The following is a 27,593-nucleotide window of genomic DNA, read 5'->3' as shown; positions in this document are numbered from 1 at the left end:
TCCCGGGTGAGGGGACCAGTGGGCTCTTTCGCCCTGGGGTCACCTCGGCCTGGCCTCGGCGCAGGAGGGCGACGCAATTGGGACCGTCCCTCACCGCCCTTTTATTTACTCCCTTGAGTCGAAGGTCACGGCGGGGGGTCCACGGCCACCGGCAATGCGCCCTCCTCCCGCCATCGTTAAGGGGCCGGAAATCCGGGTGCGGACGCGGTGACCCAGCGACGCCGCCATGGTTCGGCCCTCGCCGTCAAGCGCGGGGTCACGGGTGGCTCTGTGCGGCCCTACTCCGCGCGGCCCCGGCACCCATGGGCGGCGGCGGGGCGAGGCNTAATTATAAAATTAATTGTGTATATAATTTGATATATCATATGTGTATATTATCTTACAGAATAAATTTATCAATGATTTAGGAAGCGTTTCTTCTTTTTTTCCTTGTCGAAATCGATTTATTTTGGTTCTATGAACCGGGCACTGTACAAATATTCAACACTACAAGTGCATATACAAACTGCAAACATTTTGAAATTACTATCACTACATAATTTTTCCATATGGTTATTCAATAATGATCGCGCTAACCGTTGATTAATATCAGTGAAAAATAATTAGCATATAAACATATCAGTGTAACAGCTCTATAGAACGAACTTTGAATGATCATTATCGTTGCAGTTTAAATGACCTCTTTGTATCAAGAAATAATCTAAAGAGCGTAAATAATTTAAGAGTGTAAATTAACGTTAAATTTTGCCAAATATGACAAATATTGAAGGAATTTATCCAACGATTAAATTGATTTTAAGAAAAATTCTGATAAATTCTGTTTATAAGATCAGCTTTTTTGCCCCATGTTGCCAACCCTTTGTTCTTCAAGTACTCTCTCAATTGTACTACGGTGTAACTATCAAACTGCAAAAGAAATATGTAAAACACATAAATAACATATAAGAAATTATATAATACGTATAAGAATATCTAAAGTTTCACACATAATTACTTTTGTTTTGTTGAAAAAACAATTTTCCACTTTTCGCTTCCTGCTCACGCCTGAATTGCTCGATGCTGAACTTTGTTCTTCCATATTTCCAAACAGTTTATCAAACTGTTCCGGTAAATCTCCCAGTCGTTCTTGCATATTTTTCACTAGTGGAACTACACAGAAAAATTAAATGGTCAAATCACTTTAGAACTTCAGATCAAATACCCGAATCAAGCAAAACAATGGGAGCTCGTAAACGCTTAAGGTGATATGAAAGGCACTGAGAAATTTAGTCAACGTCGATAGAATAAAATTTATCTATACCTTTTTTGTGGTAACACCATACTGAATGCTTAAAGGGAAGTGAAACACGTCGAGGAACTTGATCGACGTCGATAAAGAAGATTTTTCTAAATGCCTACGTTGCCGACGTTCGTTTTTATATCGACAGCTGTGTCGAATTCCATTGAATATTGTACCAAATGGCATACTACACCTGTCGTTTTCGTATAATAAATATCAAGAAATCAAAGTCAAACTCTAGAAATCCTCTGGATTCATGCTTTCTGGGGCCCTAATTGACTGCAGGGAGACACCCTGCGCCATCTGTGATTTCCAGGTCAATTAAATTTTCACTCCGAGACCTTGTATTCCCATCGTTTTAGCACAGAAGGGCATACAACACTTTTTTTGGCTTTATCTCGTTCAAATGTAAGTTTATCGACTACCAGAGTGTTCTAAATTGTCGTAAAATTGTCCTGGCCCTTTGGTTTCTCATATCCGAGCCTTCGATAATAGTATATTGATCGAAATATGAGAACTCGACGCACTTTTTGTTCTGGTCTGAGCTGAGTTAAAAAATTTTGTTAAAAAATTCAAATTTTGAATGTGTCAGGACAATTCTTAGATGATCAGGAGTGATGTGTCAAAGTTTCGGACAGTTTGGTCTAATACCCTTCAAAAAAGTGTTATATTCGAATAGACTGATTTGAAGGGTGTTTCACTTCACCTTAATACCCTGTGACGTGTGGCAAATACACCCGGGCCTATCTACCCCTTGCCGAGGCCCGCTGCGCCTCGGCCTCGTGCGCACATAACCTCTTCCAGCGGGGCCCGCCGAGAGACTATCGTTTCCCCCACTAACGCGTAACCTACCGAAGCCCACCGGGACCCTTCGAGAGGCTACCAGAAACGCGAACTCACGAGTCCTCGGAGTCCACCAGACACTCTCCGAGTCGACTCCTCAAATAACACCAAGATTGGGCGCCAGGCATCCCCCAAAGGCCGATTCTCAAAATTCTCCACAAAATGTTTCAAATCCCAAAGTCTAAACGAAACGTCTCTCAGCCGGTCCTTGGCTCGGGCGACCGGTACAGCGCGGCAGGATTGCGAGTCGCGAAGGCGGCCCTTCTGCGTCCCGCGCGGGCGAGCAACCGAATCGCGTTCATGAGGGGTAGAGAATCCGTAGAGTGAAAATAAAAGAAAACAAGGAAAGTCCCGGTCGTGATTAGAGTTTCGAGTAGATTGGAGGCTCCCCAGGCTAAGGCCTATGTCGGTTCCGAAATTGTCCGCCTTTATCTGAATTTTGAGAAATTGCCCGCCTTTTCTGAGTTTGGAGAAATTGTTCACCGTTTGCTAAGTTTGAGAAATAAATCCCATTTTTTCTTGTTTTTCTAATTTCGAGAGATTGTTCGCAATTATTTCTACTTTTGCGGAGGTCGCGAGAGACCTTCTGTCAATCATTGTTAATAGATTGTCAAATAATTTTTGAGTTGTTGCGTCGCGATATTTTTCGGTATCTTTTCCTGAGTCCCCGCGGTCGGAGGCGAAGAAGCCGCGCGGCGACCGCGTCGCGTTCCGTAAGCGCAAGGTGTAAGTCCCGATTTCGAGCGTAATTTTTCTCCGCTTATCGGAAAACTTTAATTTGCCTTCCGCGTAATTTTATAGGTTAGACGCCTCCTAATATTTCTGGCGCCTGTAAAAATGTCGAGTATATTCCAATATTTCTAACGGCATTCTCTATTTCGAGCGAGTGTCTTTGATATTTCTGATCGTGTAAATTCTTAATTGCGCATGCTTATTTTGTGTATCGATTTATTATTAATTTGGCTGCCGACAATTTTACTGTGTTACCTTAGTTTCCCTGAAATTTGCTCTTTGGTGTCTCATATTATTTTATTATTTTTATTTGACGCCTGAGATATCGTAACTTTCCGATTCATTTCGGGAAAATGTCCTGAACTTAATTTCCTGTATATCTTATGTAATGAACGTCGAGCGAACAGCGAGAGAGTAATTGCGAATATTTCTGAGATTATTTATATTCGCCCAAAAGTTATCCAAGTTAGGTTGTATACAGTCATTGAAAAGATATTTAGAATCGAACCTTGCTTTCAGAATATTTTAGGAACTGGTTAAGTTCGCCGAATTTATCGAGTATCCAGACTTGATCCCTTCTCTTATTTTGTGATTTCCTCTTACCTCACCTCGCGTATTTCCTTAAATCTTTTCTGAAGTATTGTAATTTTCTGAGAGCGAGTTTCTCTTCACTCTCGAACGAGTCGGTCAATTAGGGCCCCAGAAAGCATGCATCCAGAGGATTTCTGGAGTTTTACTTCGATCTCTTTATAATTATTGTACGAAAACGACAGGTGGAGTATGCCATTTGGTGCAATATCCAATATAATTCGACCCAGCTGTCAATATAAAAACGAACGTCGGCAACGTAGGCATTTAGAAAAATCTTCTTTATCGACGTTGATCAAGTTCCTCGACGTGTTTCACTTCACCTTAATGCTGTCACGATTGCAAATATAAGTGTCGTATTGTTGTAACTGTAATCATTCTTTGTAATAATGTGTACTACAATGAAATTGTACATTTGACATTTTCAGCATTACTCTGTAGACCTGCTGTCCATATATTTCCCAGCGATTACTGTTATATCTATCCCAATTGTAGTAATTATAACAACTTTTTTCTCTCCGTGTGTAATCCTTATTATAAATTCGAATTACCCCGTTCTAGTCGTGAATTCACCACTAATTACTCATTATGAGAATTGGCTTTTAATCTAATTAATTTAATGAATGTAAATCGTTAATAAGCAATATTGTTTCGGTTTATATTTACTTGTTGTGTCTGTGATATCTCTTAGCTTCTCTTTGTTCAGTGCTAATGCTTCAATGCCTTCAAGTTTTGTTTGTATTACTGGATCGTGAAATAAATCCTGGTGATATATAAACTTAGTTTTCTGAATAATTTCCTCAAAAAGTTCAACTCCTTCTTCATCAATTGGAAGTCCATCATCATCATTGGTCATCCACTCCTCGGCTTCCTCTGCCTCGATATCATTCACTTGTTCTGAAAATTAGCGTTTATTTTTAAATTGTCAAGACAGTCAATGTTACAAAATTCCCAACAATGATCCGTGCCAAACAGTAACACATACATTAAATTTATATTGATAATTCGATTCGTACATTATTCCATCTGCAAACAAACCATTTTATGGAAGAATTTTAATAGTCAAAGAGCATATTTTATTTTTACCGAATTAATGTATTTTTATTTAACATAAAATATTGCTTCGCCGAAGCCGAATGAACGTTTTATCGCATCAAAGGCATTCCGAAATTATACGTCACAAATAAACACTGGCATACAATTTAGACAAAAATATAGATATATATGCAATGAATGCAACAAAGGTAGGAACAGGGATGAGCGGGGAGATGTTTCAGGCCATTGATTGAAAGGGAGACAGGGCCCCCTGTCGCCCTCTACGCCCTTTACACCTCTGTAAAAATTGGAACTACTTTCAAACGGGCGAAATCTTCGTTATCGGTAAAACAGGGTATACGTGGGTGCCGCGTCGTAATTTCAATCATCCACGCATAACAATTTTATGTGGTACTCGTAGTCTTCTATCCCAACCTACGTCGACCATGATACTAAAAACGAAAAGGCGATAGCTACATTCTATCGGTACTATGCTGTATTTGAAATCTGCAGACGCGTTTTCCTTTACCGACAGAGAACATTTTGGCCCCTTTGAAAGCAGTTCCACGGCGTTAGTGAGCCGTGCCTAGCTTTCGGCAAAGAATTCAGATGTCCCATAGAAGCCCAGATCCTATGTTAGCGCTTGCTGCTCTAAAAGTTGGCTAACAAACCAGAAGTGGGGGTAAAAGAGAGATCACACGTGTTAGCCAACGATATCTCACGTACGGGAGGAAGAGAGACGCATATAGAAAGGCGAGTATTGGGGGTAAGATAAAGAAAGAATGCAATCGCTATATATCGCCATAAGGTTTAGAGAGATGGAGAGATGATTACAGCGCCGCCATTTGTTAGTTAACGTATTATTTAGCGAGTATCGAACGTCCGCATCCTTCTGGGCTTCTATGTTAGCGCTTGATGCTCTAAAACTTGGCTAACAAACCAGAAGTGGGGGTAAAACAGAGATCGCACGTGTTAGCCAACGATATCTCACGTACGGGAAGAAGATAGACGCATATAGAAAGGCGAGTATTGGGTGTAAGATAAAGAAAGAATGCAATCGCTATATATCGCCATAAGATTAAGAGAGATGGAGAGGTGATTACCGCGCCGCCATCCGTTGTCTACCGTACTATTTATCGAGCATCGAACGTCCGCATCCTTCTGGGCTTCTATGTTAGTGCTTGATGCTCTAAAAGTTGGCTAACAAACCAGAAGTGGGGGTAAAACAGAGATCGCACGTGTTAGCCAACGATATCTCACGTACGGGAAGAAGATAGACGCATATAGAAAGGCGAGTATTGGGTGTAAGATAAAGAAAGAATGCAATCGCTATATATCGCCATAAGATTAAGAGAGATGGAGAGGTGATTACCGCGCCGCCATCCGTTGTCTACCGTACTATTTATCGAGCATCGAACGTCCGCATCCTTCTGGGCTTCTATGTTAGCGCTTCATGCTATAAAAGTTGGCTAACAAACCAGAAGTGGGCGTAAAAGAAAGATCGCACGTGTTAGCCAACGACATCTCACGTACGGGAGGAAGAGAGACGCATATAGAAAGGCGAGTATTGGGTGTAAGATAAAGAAAGAACGTAATCGCTATATATCGCCATAAGATTAAGAGAGATAGAGAGATGATTACAGCGCCGCCATCCGTTGTCTAACGTACTATTTAGCGAACATCGAACGTCCGTATCCTTCTGGGCTTCTATGGAGACTTCTGAATTATTTGCTTTCGACAATGCACACTATGGGCCAGAATCACTCGAAAATGTCCAAAAGTCATTGGCAAAATTGTCATAAGTAGAATATTCTATCGCAATTTACACAAGTTAAGGCAACCCTGTAGCAATTTGCACATCATTTAATACATTATTCACTTAGCTATGCTCAATTGAATTGAAAAAAGTTATTTTTCGATCCTCTACACTTAAAGAAATCCATTCTTATTGAATAATTATTGCTTCATTTTGCTACTGCTTTGTGTTTTTATCATCAAACAGAATAATTTTCTATAGAAAGTAACGAAAATAAGTACAAATTCGAAAATATGTAATAGATACACATGAAATTTAATTAAGTTCTTCTTACATTACTGATCATCATTACGATTGTTTATTCTCCGATGTTCCACGACTTATCCCCATTAATAAAGCAATAATGTATTCTGTATAATATGAACTTTAAAACGTATATGCCCATTTTTGCTCAAATTAAAATGCAATAAGCAAAACACCGGTGAAAACAGGCTGGTACGCAAACACCATGTGTGGTGCTCTGTTACTAAAATATTTATTATTGTAATTTTTTAAGTGGTTTTATTAGACTAAATATNTATTATCATATTATATCGTGTTGCGCGCACACGCACAAACACACACACACAATCATTACGTATTATACGCACAGAATGTATTAAATGGGTAAGAAACTAAAAAATGTTTATTATTAACTATTGCACTGCATTGGTCAGCGGCCCCGAAAACCCCCAGTGGAAGTATTTTCAATCAAATCCGTTCATATTTTGAGTTTTGGCAGAATTTGCAAGTCTCGTAGCCCATAGTGCAATGGCGTGAAACATCTCCCCGTTCATCTCTGATAGAAATACGAAAATCCATAATATGCAAATATAAAATTATGTTTGTAGACAATTTATAATGAATACTGTATAATTATAAAATTAGAAAAATTGACAGGATACCAACCCATACTCGCGAGCTTGTACAAATAAAATCCACTGTGCTCCATGTCTGGTATCATTGTATAGAAAAGAGGTGCCGAGTTTTTCCTAATAGTCACTGAACATACACCCATGATATTTTTCTCCTGACACTTAACCAATAAACCGACAAATAACATTTTCTCGCCTACAAGTAAAACCAGAAAATTAGACAAAATTAGCACAGTTATAATCAGGAGGTATTAAGGTGAAGTGAAACACGTTGAGGAACTTGATCGACGTCCATAAAGAAGATTTTTCTAAATGCCTGCGTTGCCGACGTTTGTTTTTATATTGACAGCTGCGTCGAATTATATTAGGTATTGTACCAAATGGCATACTCCACCTGTCGTTTTCGTACAATAATTATAAAGAAATCGATGTAGAACTCCAGAAATCCTCTGGATTCGGGTTTTCTGGGGCCCTAATTGACTGCAGAGGAAACCCCTGCGCCATGTGTGATTTCCAGGTCAATTAAATTTTCACTCCGAGACCTCGTATTCCCATCGTTTTAGCATAGAAGCGCATACAACACTTTTTTTGCCTTTATCCCGTTCAAATACGAGTTTATCGCCTGCCAGAGTGTTCTAAATTATTGTAAAAATGTCCTGACCCTTTCGTTTCTCTTATCAGAGCCTTCGATAAGTCTATATTGATCGAAATATGAGAGCTCAACGCCATTTTGGTTCTGGTCTGGGCTTCGTTAAAAAAGTTTGTTAAAAAATCCAAATTTTGAATGTGTCAGGACAATTTTTAGATGATCAGGAGTGATGTGTCGAAGTTTCGGACAGTTTGGTCTAATACCCTTAAAAAGAGTGTTGTATTCGCACCGACTGATCTGAACTGGGTTTCACTTCACCTTAAGGTGCAATGAAAACTTCTTCAAATCAGTCGATTCGAATAAGACACTTTTTTTAAAAGGATACTGAACCGACCTGTCTGAAACTTTGACACGTGACACGTGAGCACCTAAGCATTATCCTGACACTTAAAAAATTTGAATTTCGAAAAACATTTGTTGATATAGCCCAGATCAGAACCCAAATGCCGTCGAGCCCTCATATTTCGATCGATATACAATTATTGAGGTCTCCAATATGAGAAACCAAAGTGTCAGAACAATTGTACGACAATCTACAACACTATGGTAATCTATAAAGTTGCATTTGAACGGGATAGAGGCAAAAAAATGTCATACGCACTGCTATGCTAAAACGATGGTAAGAGTTCTATATGTCATTTCGGTAAAGTAAAAATAAAATGATCGATGTAAAACTGCCGAAATCCCATGAATTCATGACTGTTAATATTTTGACGAACCAACGTCGCCATTCGTTTTTACCAAATGATAGAGATTTTGGCGTGATAGAAACGTCATTAAAAGGAAATAATTTACCGTTTGTCCCCTAGGAATATTATAATATTATCAAACATTGCCGGACAGGGAATAACTTTATTCTAAATGAAATGAAACGAGAGGATTTTGTATCAACGAAATTATTAGAAGACGCAATTTTTAAAAGGGTAAAGAATTTTAACGGAGAATCGATAAACTGGTTAAAAATATGTTGGATGCGTTTTGCCAGAAATTAACCATATAAAATTTTCTATAAGACATCAATGAATGAAAATGAAAATTCTAAAGTTCTGGATTTATTACCACGTCGGGGTAGACCAAGAAAGTTCGAAAATATTGTATTGACTCCACTTTATAAAAATATAAGACAAATTACAACAGTGAAATTCAAGGACATAATGGACCTACTACGATATATACCACCGGAACATCGTGACTTCTTCAAATCTCTTTCACATACACAAAATGTAGATGAACAGTAAATTGTTTTGTAACTTATGTAGTTAAAAAATGTTCCGAATTGCATAAATATTGTTTTTGAAGTGTTGTAAAGATACATATAAAATAAATTGAGTATTGTTTTTTTTAATTTGAAGCATTTTAAATTATGTCGAATGAACTTGGGCTCTTTCAAATTTTGTAACGAATCTGGTTGTTAATTTTGAAAGTGGCGTAACTCCATTCTTGGTAAGAAAACGCACGTTATTCACTTAATATTTGCCATTATTTTAATAGGAACTGTAAATTTAACTCCTTTAGATACACTTAAGCGGTATGACTCATTGGTATCCTGTACGTATATGTTTAATTCCATTGAAACACAAACCCATAAATATCTCAATTAAATATAAATGGACTTAGGCCACTTTCAAAATAAACGGCTCATATATAGGCTCTTTCATATACTCTTAAGCGTCCAGTAAGTTGCTGCCACTGACCGCCTTATCGCGACATCGGAAACTGTTAGGTCCCTACCTAACATTTTATTTTAAGCAATATTAAGAAAGAGACTAAGCAACGCGTCTCGCGCTCCAAAACGCTCCTCGAAACATGCTTTCCCTCGTTTCTTATATCCCCTTTGTTTATCCGAGTACTTCCGCACCCCAAACTAGATGACAGCCCTGGGAAACGTCAAACATTCAGATTCTCTGGAAAAAGACGCTTTCCACCTGTTTCCCTTTCGACCTGTCCCCAAGCCAATCACATGAGATATTTCCCTCCTCGATCTTAAAAACCCACCAATAAGCATTCTTCTCTGCGCCTAGGAACACCCTAGGTTAGTATAAAAAGGCCCGCTCCGAAGGGTTCGCTCTCTGATCTATCGAAGTTTGAACTGTCTCCATTCTGTAACCTGCGTGCGAGACACCTGTAACTCTGGGCGAGCGCTAGTCCCCTTGAGTTGACCGAGTCTACGAGTCGTTCTTGTAAACTAAGAGGCATCGAAAATAAAGTATCTTCATTACTTTGCTCGACGAGGTCATTGGCTGGTTTCAACTATCTGGAAGCGAGTCCCAAAAACAAACCCACGCGGCCCGGTCCGATCGACATCCTCGGGCAATCGCTATCGGCGTTCCTGAGTAATCGATCCCCGACCTAACAAAACACCGCAACGCGGAACGAAAGTGAAACCGAAAGAATTAGACTCGAGGACCCCGACGGACCCCTACGACTTGTAGTAATTCTATCTGACAGAAGACAAATACAGTCATCCCTGTTAATATATTGACAACCTCCATTTATTGAGCCCCTCTTCAGATCCTCATCCCTATAAATCCCACCAGAGGATCTGGTCTAGCCGCTCGGACCATCTTCTCACAACGATATTTGAATCGTTACGTAGGCGTACGAGGTATGACCTCTTCAGACAAAACCTAAATCTTCTCCCCAGCCTCGCATTCTCTCGGTTGCCACGTCTGTTATGAGAAACGAAAGGGTCAGGACAATTTTACGACAATTCACAACACTCTGGTAATCATTAAACTCGCATTTGAACAAGATAAAGGCAAAAAAGTGTTGTATGCGCTTCTATGCTAAAACGATGGGAATACGAGGTTTCGGAGTGAAAATTTAATTGACCTGGAAATCACAGATGGCGCATGGGGTCTCTCTACAGTCAATTAGAGCCCCAGAAAGCTTGAATCCAGAGGATTTCTGGAGTTTCACTTCAATTTCTTTATAATTATTGTACGAAAACGACCGATGGAGTATGCCATTTGGTACAATGCCCAATATAATTCGACACAGCTGTCAATATAAAAACGAGCGTCGGCAACGCAGGTATTTAGAAACATCTTTATCGACGTCGATCAAATTTTTCGACGTGTTTCACTTCACCTTAAAGAATACCCAAGTAGAAAAACAATATCGCCTAAATATAGTTTTCAAATGTATAAATATTGGTCATATAACAAATTCGGATATTTACCCAATGACATTTGTGAACATTTTGGAAAATTATACCAATATGCATATTTGAACATTGAACAGATTTAAGAAAAACAATGTCTAAAAAAATATTGAAAAAATGTATGTATTCGCACTTGATAAACAAAATTTCTATCACCTATTTCAATATTAGATGAATATTTCATGCATATATTTATAAATATCGAAACCTGCTTAAATAAAAATGTACAACCAACATTGTTTATCGGATCAGTGCTATAATGGTATTTCCATGTCGAATTCGTAAATCTTCAATATTGCATTGTAAATGTCGGAGTGGGATTGATAAAAGAATATGGAATAAATGTTTGCTAATATATAACTAGAGTATCATATTGAATTTTTATCATATTGCTAATATGGAGTGTATCTGTAAATAGCAGCTTAGAAGCAATATTGTTCTTCGGTAGACAATGCAATACCGGCTTTAAAATATAAAATTTGCAACAAGTTCAATATTGAAAAACATATAATATTAGGTAAACCGAAAAGTAATCAAAATTTGTTCGATGTGCTCATGCAGTCAGTTTGTGTGGAGACATGGTTCAGTAAACACGTAAGTTTTGTTGCTACGGTCAAGCTTGGTTGTAAATTCTATTTTTCGGTTAAAAAATGTCTGATCTAGTAAGGAGGAAAGATGTCAAGGCCAACAATAGAAGAAGGATATTGACGTCATTGTATGCTATTTTTGTTCGATCAAGGATTAAAGGCAAACGAAGCAGTGAAAAAAATTAACAACACTTACGGCGATGTTCTAAAACTAAACAAGTCTCATAGATGGATTAAAAACTTTAAAAATGGAAATAGGAATCTCGAAGATGTTGAACGAAAGGGACGACCTCAAAAATGAGATGATGATATTCTGAGGGCAATGGTGGAATCAGATCCTCATCAAACTATTAGGAAATTATTACTAAAGATAGGCTGTCCATGGTCTACAGTTCAGGATCATCTTCATCGCATAGGAAAACTGTATAGGCGAGGAATTTGGGTTCCTCATGAATTGACAGAGACGGTACTCGATCAACGGCCTACAATCTGCGGCGTCTCTTTAGTCTCGGAATGAAACCGATCCATTTTTGCGATGAATTATAACTGGAGATGAGATATGGATGCTATACAATAATCCTGTATGAAAAAGACAATGGCTTTCTCCCAGAGAAGCACCTATACCGACACCTAAACCACCACTGACAATAAAGAAGGTCCTTGTTTGTGTGTGGTGGGATTTTTCAGGAATCATACACTATGGATTGCTTGAACCTGGTCAGACCATTACAACGACAGTTTTATGAACAACTCGAGCGAATGAAACAAGAGCTCTTAAAAAAAACGATCTGTTTTGGTCAATTACAAAAAACGAATCCTTCAACACGATAACGCGAGGCCTCATGCTGCAAAAGTAACACAAGAAAAAATTAGGGAGCTTGGATTGGAACTTTTACCTCATTCACCTTATTCACCAGATCTCGCGCCGTCGGATTACCACCTTTTCAGATCATTAGAGCATACATTAAGAGGTAAAAACTTTAACAATGTTGAAAAAGTGAAAATGCACTTGGAAAAGGTTTTCAATGCAAAATCGAAGGACTTTTTTAAAAAAGGAATCGAACAACTGCCTGTACGCTGGAAAACGGTGTTAAAAATTGATGGAAAAAATTTTGTTGATGAAAATGTAGGATTTCTTTAATAAATTAATGTTTTTCGCCAACAAATAAAAATTTTTATTACTTTTCGGTTTACCTAATATATAACCGGGAAGAACAACATTGAAACAATATATGTAAACAAGGAGTGCGACTTAAAATATCGAACGAATGTTTAATTTCCATTAGCTCTTCAATATTTACTATAGAAATGAATTTCAACATTTGCAAATTATTGGCTACATATTGGACAACATTCACATAATGGACCAATATTTGGTTATGTTGTGACCAAGGTTGTGCTCTACTTGGGTACGTGTAACAAATGTGTATATATGCTAAAGTACGTACTCTCTGAAGCAGATGTACTGTATTGAACAATGTTCGGTGGGTCAACGTGGTATGCTATATTGAAATTCAACGGCTTGAAACAAAGTAGATCAATTCCAGGAGGGCGTATATTCCCTAGGCCTTTAATTTCTTTTCCATTAAAATAAATGTCTTTGCCACCAAAGGTCTGAACGTACTGGACATCATCGGATGTCAGTATCTCCTCTGAATCCTCTTCATCCTTTCAAGCGTAAAATCATGTATTTTATAAATTTCAAAGTTCTTACAACATAAATAAGAAAATTCAATGCAGCGAAAACACACCAAGATGGTAGAGGCCCATGCAATGAGTATGGTTTATGCATCATCGATAAGGCGTATAGTAAAAATATTATGGATTCAATTAATTTAGAGTTGATCATATAAATACATTGTATTTTATACATTTCAGAGTTCTTACAACATAAATAAAAAAATTCAATACAGCGAAAACACACCAAGATGGTAGAGGCCCATGCAATGAGTATGATTTATGCATCATCGATAATAAGGCGTATAGTAGAAATATTATGGATTCAGTTGATTTAGATTTGATCATATAAATATATTGTATTTTATAAAATTCAAAGTTCTTATAACATAAGTAAGAAAATTCAATACAGCGAAAACACACCAAAATGGTAGAGGCCCATGCAATGAGTATGATTTATGCATCATCGATAATAACGCGTATAGTAAAAATATTATGGATTCAGTTGATTTAGAGTTGATCATATAAATACATTGTATTTTATAAATTTCAGAGTTCTTCCAACATAAATAAGAAAATTCAATACAGCGAAAACACACCAAGATGGTAGAGGCCCATGCAATGAGTATGATTTATGCATCATCGATAATAAGGTATATAGTAAAAATGTTAGGAAAGTATCCTTAATCTTATTGAATTTAGCGCGTAAATCAGGTCGGTAAGTCAGATCTATTGTACTAGAGACAATCAACCGATAATGAAGACACACGTGGCGTCAGAATGACAATGCAAAACTAATCAAGAATTATAAAACTGATTTGTAAAAGTAATCAAGAACCAACAACGTGAATAATAACATTGAATGTTGTTTCTTTGTTATTACAAGTATGATTTGTGATTAGAATAAGGAGTATTTAAGTATTTTTGTATAAAACAATAAAATATCTTTGTTATTGCGGAGAAACAATACTACTTATTCAAAAATAATTAATGAATTAAAGTACACATTATAAAAATATTATGGATTCAATTAATTTAAAGTTGATCATGTAAATACATTTTATGTTGAGTCATGATATACATATCAAACATCCATGGGACATTTTTTTGGCAACATAATAGTGAAATCGATAACTGAAATCTTGTGTTTTCTGCATCCACCCCGAGAGAAAGATCTAGTTAAATAAATTATTTTTTAACTAGTTCTCATAGTTCAAAAAGGACTCGGATACTTTTTATAGTAAAATTAACTTTCTTTCTGAACTAGGAAATGTAGTAACAGTTACTATATCTTTTGCCTTTTGAGAGGAGTGAAATTAACCATTCTACCTTTACAATATTTTTCTAGGAAGAATAACAAAACTTTTTACTATTTATATAGCAAAATTGCACATCATTATTGTTAACGTAACTCATATATCATCTTATATTTTACTTGCCCAAATAGTATTATTACCTGTTATAAATAGTTCCGCTAATCGTTCTCTTTTTCCAAAAATATTTTTTGTAATTATTGACGTTTATTAAACTTATTATGATTGACCTGTTGATGTTCTCGCATTACTTAGCGTCAGTTAGGAACGGAGTAATATTTTATATGTAAACGAACGATCTAATATGTAAATCATTTGCGAGAAAGGTTCGCCATCTATCGGTGCCGTTGAAACTTGAACAAAGTTTTTGGTAACGTTCGGTACAAATTGAAAGTTCATTTAACCAAATCACAATGGTAAATGATCGTACTAGTTATATCATTGGTTACTAAAAGTAGAGTAAATGACATCTAGCAAAAGGAGTTAACAATATTTAAGGTTATGTCCCAGTGAACACTGTTATATAACTGTTGGGTAAATGTTACGTTTTCGAAACCAGCACGTTATGTAACATAAAAGTAACATGGAAGTTAGATATTAGTTATTATTTCCCATCCAATAGGGCAACATGTTACATTAATGTTATAATTTCAGCTACTTTAAAATAATATTAATTTTTCATACATTTAATATAAAAGATCACGCAATTTTATCCAAAATTATATCATTTTTAATTTTTAACTATTTTTTTGACTTTGACAATAGTTAAATATTAAATGACAAATCAAACTTTCAATGAAATTATGTAATGATAAACTATCTGATTTTACTTAAAGACAATTAGAATTTCATTCGACTAGCAAACAATGACTGATAATGTATATGCGCGTATGAATTAAAGTCACATTTTTTCATACGAGTAGTAAACAATATATGACATATATTAATCTTATGACATTTGACAATGAATTATGACAATGACGATGATGTAATAAAATAAATGACAGTTAGCACCATTGTAGTTCTGTTTTGTTACAAATATGTGTTGCATATACACAGTAATATCAGGACAGTAACATAATGTAAGATGAGAGTAACAAAGTTATGCTACATTTATATAGATATGGTAGTAACAATTGTTATGTAACCTGTTAGCTCCATGTTACAAAACCGTTAAGTTACTGCATTGTAACAAATGTCATGTAACTAGTTAGCTCTATGTTACGTAACTATTAGGTTATTACATTGTAACAAACGTTATGTTATTTGTTAGTTTTAAGTTATGTAACTGTTAGGTTTGGTGTTCACTGGGATAATAGTGCCGTGAAGAGGTTTCGTTTATGAAACTTTTCTCCGATCTGAGTGTACCAAATCGTTTCAAACCTGACAATGTGAATACGGAACCCACTGAACACCAAACCTAACAGTTACGTAACTTAAAACTAACAAATAACATAACGTTTCTTACAATGGCATAACCTAACAGTTACGTAACTTAAAACTAACAAATAACATAACGTTTGTTAGAATATAATAACCTAACAGTTACGTAACGTAGAGCTAACTAGTTACATGACATTTGTTACAATGCAGTAACTTAACGGTTTTGTAACATGGAGCTAACAGGTTACATAACAATTGTTACTACCATATCTATATAAATGTAGCATAACTTTGTTACTCTCATCTTACATTATGTTACTGTCCTGATATTACTGTGTATATGCAACACATATTTGTAACAAAACAGAACTACAATGGTGCTAACTGTCATTTATTTTATTACATCATCGTCATTGTCATAATTCATTGTCAAATGTCATAAGATTAATATATGTCATATTTTGTTTACTACTTGTATGAAAAAATGTGACTTTAATTCATACGCGTATATACATTATCAGTCATTGTTTGCTAGTCGAATGAAATCCTAATTGCCTTTAAGTAAAATCAGATAGTTTATCATTACATAATTTCATTGAAAGTCTGATTTGTCTTTTAATATTTAACTATTGTCAAGGAACAAAAAATAATTAAAAATAAAAAATGATATAATTTTGGATAAAATTGCGTCATCTTTTTTATTAAATGCATGAAAAGTTAATATTATTCTATAGTAACTGAAATTGTAACATTAATATAACATGTTACCTTACCGAGTGGGAAATAATAACTAACATCTAACTTCCATATTACTTTTATGCTACGTAACATGTTAGTTTCGAAAACATAACATTTACCCAGCAGCTATATAACAGTGTTCACTGAGGAAGCTATGAAGATGCTGACGCCCATAAAATTTCAATTTCTAAAAAATTTGTTTATATTGCTTCCAACATTTTTGATAAAAACGAAATTGCATCAGTTTCAGGACGTATCTTAGGGCCGCTACATTCACGTTGTAAAGTCTGAAACGATTCGGTACACCTAGTTCGAAGAAATGTTTCATCAACGATTGACTTTTTGGATGCCACTTTCACATCCCCTTAAAAGGTAACCTATTTGTTACAAAATGGGAAAAAGCTTTACTATAAAGATTGTAACCGTTACTACAAAATTCGTACAAGAGCCAGAAGGATGCTCAACTATTATAAAATAGTTGTAGCTGCCAATTTATAATTAAATAAACGATAAATTGCATTTTATCGTTATATTATAAATCTACTTTAACAAAAATGGCTTTAACAGGGTCAAATTGTCCAGTTTACCAGCTCTTTTTCTCTCGATGCATCACTATAAAATTCACGCTTATTTTTCAAGCTGCTAAAATATATACCATGTATCACCTTGTTACATATATGAACACTTTCATGTTTACGCAAAACAGTGACCTCTACATTCTTTTAATATTTCCTACTTTGAATAGTTTTAAATTGTAATCTAAAATGATGACTGAAGCTTTGTATATTTTGTTTCAAAATAAAAAGTGATTAAAATATAATCTTAGTAGTAGAAAAATGGTTTAAAATGTGCATTAATGCTAAAATATGATAAAGAAAAAAACAGACCTCTCCCTTTTCCTCATCATCCTCTTCCCTGTCCTTCTTTTCTTCAGTCTTCCCTTTCTCAAAAACTCCCACCGTTTTCAATTGTTCATTAGTTGCTTTGTCGATACGCATACGAGAAGAATACAATATTTTTCTGCAAATATATTTCAGGACTATTTAAGAGAGAACGGCACATTATTTTCTCTTTCTGGGTTTTCACGCGTATGAGAGCTGGAAGCGAAGGAACTGTCTTATGTTACGGGCCCGACAACCCTAGTAGCACAAAATGAGTCGTTTATTTTGAAAGTGGCTTAAGTCCAATCTATGTGTTCGTTGTAAATTTGGGTATTCACAACCCTAGTAGCACAAAATGAGTCGTTTATTTTGAAAGTGGCTTAAGTCCAATCTATGTGTTCGTTGTAAATTTGGGTATTCACAACCCTAGTAGCACAAAATGAGTCGTTTAAATTGAAAGTGGCCTAAATCCATTTGTCAATTATTTTCGGTTGCTCATAGTTACATGTACAACTTGAAGTTATCTATCGATATAGCATTTGAGGTTAATTATATTCCGAGTAAATACGATAATTTTGGACACAAGTTTTCAGAGGTAGTTCAATAATTAAAACCATCATTTTGAATGTGGCCTAAGTCCAATCTATATGTTCGTTCTAAATTTGGGTATTCACAATTTTCAGAGCGATAATGTTCGCATGTACGTTTGAGATGAAACTATTGCATCAAGCGGTGCTCAAGAAATAGTTTCATGCATCCTAAAACATGTTAAAAATTTAACAAGTGAAATACACATTATAGCTTACAGTGACATGTGTGCAGGACAAAATAGAAACATTAAAGTAGCTTTAAGGTGAAGTGAAACCCCCTTCAAATCAGTCGATTCGAATACAACACTTTTTTTTTAAGGGTATTAGACCAAACTGTCCGAAACTGACACATCACTCCTGATCATTTAAGAATTGTCCTGACACATTGAAAATTTGGATTTTTAAAAAAAAATTGTTAACAGCCCAGACCAGAACCGAAATGGCGTCGAGCTCTCATATTTCGATCAATATACAATTATCGGAGGCTCTGATATGAGAATCGAAAGGGTCAGGACAATTTTACGACAATTTAGGACACTCTGGTAATCGATAAACTCGCATTTGAACGGGATAAGGGTAAAAAAGTGTTGTATACGCTTCTATGCTAAGACGATGGTAATACGAGGTTTCGGAGTGAAAATTTAATTGACCTGGAAATCACAGATGGCGCAGAGGGTCCCTTTGCAGTCAATTAGGGCCCCAGAAAGCACGAATCCAGAGGATTTCTGGGGTTTTACTTCGATTTCTTTATAATTATTGTACGAAAACGACAAGTGGAGTATGCCATTTGGTACAATACCCAATATAATTCGACGCAGCTGTCAATATGAAAACAAACGTGGGCAACGCAGGCATTTAGAAAAATCTTCTTTATCGACGTCGACCAAGTTCCTCGACGTGTTTCACTTAACCTTAAAGGCAAAAAAAGTGTTGTATGCGCTTCTATGCTAAAACGATGGTAATACGGGGTCTCGGAGTGAAAATTTAATTGACCTGCAAATCATAGATGGCGCAAGGGGTCCCTCTGCAGTCAATTAGGGCCCCAGAAAGCACGAATCCAGAGAATTTCTGGAGTTTCACTTCAATTTCTTTATAATTATTGTACGAAAACGACCGGTGGAGTATGCCATTTGGTACAATGCCCAATATAATTCTACACAACTGTTAATATAAAAACGAACGTCGGCTACGTAGACATTTAGAAAAATCTTCTTTATCGACGTCGATCAAGTTCCTCTGCGTGTTTCACTTCACCTTAAATGCTTCTTTTCTAATTTCGTAACAACTTGAAAATTGATTTTTCTCTAGCTAGATCATGCTCTTTTCCTAACAATGGCGCGGGTGATTCCCGAAAGTCATCACCAATTAAAGGAACAACTCAGATAATGTCTGTCAATTTTTCATAAAGATAAAAACTGAAAAATATACATTACCTACATAAATCACTCAATGTAACGGGAATCTTAACACCACCGAGTCTTAAAGGAATGTTGGCCATAACTGTTGATGGCTGCTTCACTTGCAACTCTAAATCTTGTAGATATAATCTTGTGTAATCTTCTCCCTGAATTTTACCAGAGATCAGCTCTACGTCTTTGAAAAAGACATTTTCGTCCCAATTGGGTCCCAGCCCAATTACGCGAAAATCTATATTGATGTCGCTGAATCTTTGAGCTTGCAATCTGACGCCATGTTTCTCTGCATCTTCTCCTTTAAATGGATCACTTTGCGTTGTCATTAGATAGACGCTTTTCATACCCATTGTTACATTGACAGCGCTGAACTGTTGACTAGCATACCATAATCCATTACGTAAGGGAAAATTTTTCGAGTGGCCAATCTCCGTGGCGTATGCTTTGCAATCTTTCGCTGAAAGTTTTCCAAAATGTATATACTTGTCATTAAGGGGACCCTCCCGTTAAAATGCTAAAAAAAATAAGCAGTTATAATAAATATATAAGAACCCATCAAGCACTATGTTACAAATAGGGGAGACCGAGGTCAAATGTAACACGGGGCAATTGTAACAAACGTTATAAATATTATCTTTTGAGTCAAAAAACGTATTGAGGCAGTGGAAGCTTTCTGATGGCACAATGGACGTCTCACGATAATTTCATGTTTGTTAGACCAAGCGTTCCCTGGCAGCACAAAATATTTGTCGTATATTTTTTATACATTTAACGAATATCGTACATTTTGTAAATATTTAGTAGACATTTGAAGTATTTGCAAAACGTTTACTTTAGAATATTATCTTCTTTCTATTTGTGTAATATTGGCCTCATGTGCTTTCATAATATTTTTCTAAATTTCATGTTTGTTAGACCAAGCGTTCCCTGGCAGCACAAAATATTTGTCCTATATTTTTTATACATTTAAAAAATATAGTACATTTTGTAAATATTTAGCAGACATTTGAAATATTTGCAAAACGTTTACTTTAGAATATTATCTTCATACATATTTGTGTAATATTGGCCCCATGTGCTTTCATAATATTTCTCTAACAGATATACAAAACATTTACTTCCACTTTAATATAAGCATTTTTTAAATATTATCTGCCGAATACATTATAAACGTTTTAAAATTATTTACAATAAAAACCACACGTTTTGCTCCCATAATGAAATAGCGGTACGAAAATATCAGAAAAATTTGTCATATTTATTAATACCAAATGGAGTGTCCGATAACAATCGTGAAGTAAAAAATGTATTTTCATTCTGTTCACAAATTAAAAAGTATAATTCCTATATATGTTTATAAATTATTAAAATTACATATGTCATTGGGATTTTCAACAAAGACTTCAGATATCTCCGAATGAAATCTACATGACATCTTAAGGTGAAGTAAAACACCTCGAGAAACTTGATCGACGTCGATAAAGAAAATTTGTCTAAATGCCTACGTTGCCGACGTTCGTTTTTATATTGACAGCTGTGTCGAATTATATTGGATATTGTACCAAATGGCGTACTCCACCGGTCGTTTTCGTACAATAAATATCAAGAAATCAAAGTAAAACTCCAGAAATCCTCTGGATTCATGCTTTCTGGGGCCCTAATTCACTGCAGAGGGACCCCCTGCGCCATCTGCGATTTCCAGATCAATTAAATTTTCACTCCGAGACCTCGTATTCCCATCGTTTTAGCATAGAAGCGCATACGACACTTTTTTTACCTTTATCCCGTTCAAATGCGAGTTTATCGACTACCAGAGTGTTCTAAATTATTGTAAAATTGTCCTGACCCTTTCGTTTCTCTTATCAGAGCCTTCGATAATTATATATTGATCGAAATATGAGAGCTCGACGCCATTTTGGTTCTGGTCAGTGCTGAGTTAAAAAATGTTTGTTCAAAAATCCAAATTTTGAAAATGTCAGGGTAATTCTTAAGTGTTCACGAGTCATGTGTCAAAGTTTCAGATGGTTCGATCCAATATCCTTAAACAAAAGTGTCTTATCCGAGTCGACCAATTTGAAGGGGGTTTCACTTCACCTTAAAAAGTTCTACGAATATCATGTATTTTTGTAGACATAATGACAATGTGTGAAAATTTAAGTATTGAACATTTCTGCAAGAGTTACTGTGTTACCGTTGGTTAACTTGGGGAGGAAATATCAGATTACTTTTATATCAAAGAGGGAGCTCCTTATATGTCATCGTGATTAAAACACATATCGCAATATTCTAAGCCCATTAATGTTTGTCGACAACAAATATATCAATTTAAAAAACATACATATATTCATTATCATCTGCATCATCTCAATTGTTACTGGAGAAAGTTTTTGCACAGTTAAAATGTTTTTAATATCCAAATCCTGATCATGCTTCTCTGATCCACAAAGTGTGATTCCCATCCAATCTTGCTTATTATCTACTAATTTTTGTGATAAAATGTTCTGATAAATCTGGAATCATTAAACAGATTTCTTAAGGTTATAAGTTGATTTCAAAGTTATCGAAATACACTGCCTGGTGACTTACCTTAAGGCATTGAGAAAAATAACAAGAATCACTATCCGGTTCAAACATGTCTTTGGTAGCATCGATTATAAAGATCATACCATCACGTACACTGTACAATTCTTCTTTTGTGTCATCCTCGGTAGAGTCGAGATTGAGTTGCAATGAATCAGCCATACTTTGTCACTGAAAAGTAAAAACATATTCCGTCCAAATATACTAATTTATATATTTTATATATTATTTACATTATATATACATCTTTAGCAGTCAAAGGATTAAAGTGATATGAAAGGCGCTGAGAAATTTAATCAACATCGATAAAATAAAATTCATCTATACCCATTTTGATGGTAACATCATTTTGAAGACTCAAGTAGTAACATAAGTTGGCATGTCACGTTACGAACATTTATATTTATGTTCAAGACTGTTACACTCTACGTTTAGAACTATACAAAACAAAGCGTTCCATATGTCATTTCAGTAAAACAATGGTACATAGATCGACGTAAAACTGTCAAAATTATGTAGATTAATCATTTTTTATAGTTTAATGGGCTCACTGCGCCATCTGTGATATTTAGCTGCAACTAAATTTTTCCTCTAAAAACATGCGTTACTCATGGAACAAATCAACATTCTCTTGCAATTGTTAGTGAAAGTATTTTTCTTATTCTCCCATCTGACTCTGTAATATTATATTTTTATATTATTCTAAATTGTTCATGCTAGGTCCTGTAACTCTTCATTTTCCGGTTCTAAGCCTCCAAGAAGCGTAAAACATCGAAAACGTGCTCGAGCCACGCCAGGTTGGTTCTAATCTATGATAAATAAATTATTGCGATTGAAAATGAAATTTTGTGAGTTTCAGAACCTACTTCGGGGCCTCCATGTTCACGTGGTAAGATTTAAAACGAATCGGTACATCCAATTCGGGGAATACTCTCACAAGCGATTTTATTTCCCAGGTACATATGGGCTGAATCTTTCATATCACCTTAAAATCAATAAACAATGCCTTAGATTATAATTTCGTCAATTTAAAATTTACATTCAACTTAACAATTGAAATTGAAATCCAAGATTTCCTGTATCAAACTTATGTTTAATCATTGATACTAACAAAAGTGTTTGATATTAAAGCAGTGGTTTTTAATAGAAATCTGTAAAGAACATAATGCTGTAAATGTTTGTAATTTTACTTTAATATAATACTACGATGTAATCATTAACGCGACTATTGTAATAGCAATATTTTTAAATCAGTGGGATTGAACATGGTTCCAGGAGAAACCGATTCAAAAATTCGTGACATTACGAAAATCTATGATCCTGAATAAAGGGAACATTATTTACCATTTTGTAATATTCATCCATTAGGTGATTGAAATTTGATGACACAAATTTCATTACATATACACGAATAAACGGCAAATAGAACTGCAATAACTAATTTAAATTTCCCTTTTCGTAATATTAAAACGAGTAAACAATTGCTTACATTATAACTTCTTCAGTTTAAACCGTAGCGCTCTGCAAGTTTCTTAACGTATGACGAACGTCCGCGTAGCAGAGCCAACGGTGCGCTGAAGGTTAATAATGCATTTGGATTGATAACTCAAATTAAAACCCATAAATTAATAACCTAAAATTAAATTCTATCAATGACACGAATAAAGTTTAACCTCTTCACTTACAATATCATGTGAGAGACGTGGTATGTCAATCGGACCAAACGTAAACAAAACGTATGAGAGATGTGGTATGTCAATCGGACCAAACGTAAACAAAACGTATGAGAGACGTATGAGTTCGAATGTTTAGCCAAACCGTGAAATGGCCCGACGTATTACCGACATTTTTGTTGTTTATGCCACACGCTATTGGAATTGAAATCGTAAGGCAAAGGGTTAACGTATCCTTTGTGTATATGCTGATTCCAAATAAAAATCTGTAGGTGATATCCGTGATCTCTAACAGATTAGAATTTACGAAAACCTATAGCATAGTGAATTCCAATGATATTCATTTTTTTATTTGGAATTCTTCCAGCGATTAAGTCACTACACGCATAAAGAATCGATTGAACGAATAGTAACTACTACATCATCAAAATATTTTTTCAAACTGATCTCAAAATGATGTACAATAAAATTTATGCTGGGAAGAAAAAGCCAACATCTCTGTAATAGAGAAATGAATAATGAATTTATTTAGCAATTACAACTTATAAAACACAGAGAATGTGACGATATTCTGGAACGTGTCGTACTATATTCTGATTTACTGATGACTTGAATAGTAGTCTGAACAAAGCTAAACAAATTATTGCTTAACCTTTCAAAATATTTTGCGCGGCATTTTATCAAACCTCAAGTGTCTGACGGGTTACAAACAGTAACTTCGTTCGATGATAACATAGGAATTCTAAATTGTCTCTGAATCATTTTCAACATTTTTAAATTTGTAATAACCATTTACCTTCTAACAAATATTGTTGATACTTATTGACGAATGGAGCAATAAATATAACATTGACACACCCCCCTGTATGTAGTCCTTTGACTATGTCAGGGGGTCAACACTTCCATGCATTGGGGTGTAACGCTTTATGCACTACCGCCATCTTCGGTTGGAGTAAACCTTTTTCGCGAACTAAAATATTTGGCGGGCTATTCAAATTCATTTATTAAACGGAGGGATATTTTTGGGATTTAAAAAGTACTTGCAATGATTAAAACAGACGTTGCTTAAACTGACATACACAAATGTAAGAAAACGGCATATTAAACATAAAAGAAGTAACAAAAGTGTCAGTGGCGCAACGCCTGTTTTAAATCACTGTAAGAACTGAAATAATTACATTAAACATTAGTCAAAAAGTAACATATTTATTAAGATAAAAATATTAATTATTATGAATGTATAAATATACAAATTCTATACAAATTTAATTTTTGTTATGATTACTTTCATGTGGATGGATTAAATGCGATCTATAGATCGCATTTAATGTACTTAATTATTACAATTATTATAGGAAGAAACTACAAACTGTTCTTGAGTTACACTTTTACTCACAAACTCACGTTCGCGATTTAATACTCGAGGTAATCGAAACTTGTGAAAATATTGCCACTAATCGAGGTTAGGTTCACTTTGGTTCAGTTGTCCCGACTATTTTTATGCGCATCTACGCTGCGCCTCCTGGAGTCTCTTGCTATTGGTTAGAATATTTGTTCTCTGTTGTTCTCTTTCTATTTGTTGAACCTCAAATTCGGTTCAACTAGTCCGGCGTTAGAAATAGATTTCTGCGCACGGATCGAGTAAAACGGAAGGTCGGCAAACTTAGGGCACGGGGTAGGGACTAACTTCCCTAACCTCTTAACAGTCTAAATTTGTCCCAAAACCTGAAATTCCATTATTCCAAATCCTGATGATTCAATGATGAAATTATAGAACGCACCGATAATGGGATAAGCCGTTCTCACTGAGAGTCAAATTCCAATCTTTCCTTTCCCGGTAGCCAGAATCAGAAAAACAGGAAACACGATAATTGAATTAGGACTGCACCTAATTTAATTAAAGTGATCCGGAAAAGTGAATAATTTTCTGAGAAATTTAAATCGCCAATTCGTGCGAAACGGTGCGGAAGCAAAGGCTCTAACGATAGAAAAACTCGGTAAATCCGGATTCGGTCGACAGGCCTCCCGACTCTCTATAATATTTCCACGCTCAGCTGATCGTTCGTGAACGCTCTCCTCGCTCTCTCGCCAGTCTCTTTCTATTTCATATATTAGAATTTTAATTAATTTCGGTCTCAGGAATCGTGGGGCTCGAACCCTCGAAGGATGCAGTTTTTCGGTGCATAGGCACGGATCAAGCTGCATACCATTACAGTATACTACATTCTTTTTTTATCTTTTCAAGGATATTCAACGGACGGATGAAGGTATTATGATGTGAAAACGTAATGTGATGTAAAAAAAACAATGTTATGTTCGTTAATTTATTTTGCAAAATATTAACTGAAAAAACGTTTCAGTACAGTTTTAACCGTACAAGTTTCTATAAACTGTAAACATTACCTTGATATGACATGTATATAAATTTTGTCTTCTGTGGTTCTCACGATTTCATTTTACTCATCTGCAAAAAAGAACCAAATACATATGGCATCCTGATCACGAAAAGCGATATTTGGGTAAACAATTGTTACCTTGGAAAATAGCCATTAAGGTGAAGTGACACACGTCGAGGAACTTAATGAACGTCGGTAAAAAAGATTTTTTCTAAATACCTACGTTACCAACGTTCATATTTGTATTAACAGTTGTATCGAATTGTATTGGGTATTGTACTAAATGGCATACTCCAAATATCGCTTCCGTACAATAGTTATAAAGAAATCGAAGTAAAACTCTGGAAATCCTCCGGATTCGTGACTTTTGATGCCCCAATTGACTTCTACAGTCAATTGGGGCACTCTACGTGCCACCCTGCGCCATCTGTGATTTCCGTGTCAACTAAATTTTTGCTCCGAGACCTCGTATTACCATCGTTTCAATATAACAGCGCATATGGCACTTTATTTAACTTTGTCCCGTTCAAATGCGAGTTTCTCGATTACCAGAGTGTTCTAAATTGTCGTACAATTGTCCAGACACTTTTGTTTCCCACATTAGTCTTCAATAATTGTATATCGACTGAAATATGAGAGCGCGACACCATTTTGGTTCTGGTCTGGACTGTTAAAAAGTTTTTTTCCAAAAATCCGAATTTTGAAAGTGTCAGGATAATTCCTAGGGGCTCACGATTCAAGTGTCAAAGTTTCAGGTAGTTCGATCCAATACTCTTAAAAAAAAGTGTCTTATTCGAATCGACTTATTTGAGGGGGGGTTTCACTTCACCTTAAAATCGCTCTCCACTCCAGCGATTTTGCAGGGCCTCACGGGGACAACGATTCCGAACGTATTTCTAAACCGATCGAGCTTAACGAGTGCTCATATCGAAGATGAAACGTTGACCTGTGTTTATATGGGAGCGATTTTCGATAAGTGGTCATTTTCATATAAAAAAGTGCAACGACATAATTTCAATGCCCTTTTAACTAGGAAGGTGCTCGATCGAAAATCGCTCCCATATAAACACAGGTCAACGATTCATCTTCGATACGTTTTGGTTACCTCCCACCGAATTCTATGCTAACGCCATCTAGCGGTGGAAGTTATCGTCCCCACTTTGGTGGTGAACGACGTTAAGGTGATATGTTCTACTACATTTGTCAAAAATATATGATTTGAGCTTTTCTTGGAGCAATTTCAGCAATTTTTGCAGTCAATTCAATAAGATAAATGTATTTGGCTAAATTTGTGTACACCGAAGATGATTTGAGGGGATTTAGAATAGCATAGAAATAGAATATTACAGAGCCAGATGGAAAGATATGGAAAATACATTCTCCAACGATTGCAAGAGAATGCTG

General features: G+C 35.7%; 1 protein-coding gene across 5 annotated transcripts; it reads right to left on the bottom strand.

Moving 5' to 3' along the window:
* Positions 1 to 390: 390 nt before the first annotated feature.
* On the bottom strand, positions 391 to 24,684 carry LOC105694350 (X-ray repair cross-complementing protein 6). Of its 5 annotated transcripts, XM_023433354.1 has the most exons (11): positions 24,590 to 24,662; positions 23,610 to 23,753; positions 22,127 to 22,291; positions 21,879 to 22,050; positions 19,562 to 19,997; positions 17,545 to 17,677; positions 12,995 to 13,214; positions 7,182 to 7,343; positions 4,109 to 4,339; positions 995 to 1,149; positions 392 to 906 (listed from the first exon to the last, which is right to left on the bottom strand). In XM_023433354.1, the coding sequence occupies exons 3-11, from the start codon at positions 22,280 to 22,282 to the stop codon at positions 796 to 798; spliced, it is 1,776 nt and encodes a 591-aa protein (XP_023289122.1). In that variant the 5' UTR covers positions 22,283 to 22,291; positions 23,610 to 23,753; positions 24,590 to 24,662; the 3' UTR covers positions 392 to 795. The 5 variants fall into 5 exon arrangements, with proteins under 5 accessions (XP_012270324.1, XP_023289122.1, XP_012270320.1 ...); XM_012414897.2 differs by lacking the exon at positions 23,610 to 23,753 and having other exon boundaries at positions 24,590 to 24,684; XM_012414899.2 differs by lacking the exons at positions 23,610 to 23,753; positions 24,590 to 24,662 and adding an exon at positions 23,806 to 23,829.
* Positions 24,685 to 27,593: the final 2,909 nt, after the last annotated feature.

This window comes from Orussus abietinus, unplaced genomic scaffold (genome assembly GCF_000612105.2).
Source record: "Orussus abietinus isolate OABI.00-Male unplaced genomic scaffold, Oabi_2.0 scaffold389, whole genome shotgun sequence".
Lineage (NCBI taxonomy): Eukaryota > Metazoa > Arthropoda > Insecta > Hymenoptera > Orussidae > Orussus > Orussus abietinus.
The sequence above is the reverse complement of the archived record's forward strand: the minus strand, read 5'-3'. Positions and strand labels throughout refer to the sequence as shown.

What these genes read in the sequence shown, in the direction of transcription:
- LOC105694350 (XM_012414897.2), bottom strand. Translation starts at nt 22,282, where the DNA reads ATGGCTGATTCATTGCAACTCAATCTCGACTCTACCGAGGATGACACA. An exon ending in GCAGATGATAATGAATATAT is followed by an intron (nt 19,998 to 21,878) that starts GTATGTTTTTTA and finishes GAAAACTTTCAG; the next exon opens with CGAAAGATTGCAAAGCATAC. An exon ending in ACATTGAGTGATTTATGTAG is followed by an intron (nt 17,678 to 19,561) that starts GTAATGTATATT and finishes ATATATTTGCAG; the next exon opens with AAAAATATTGTATTCTTCTC.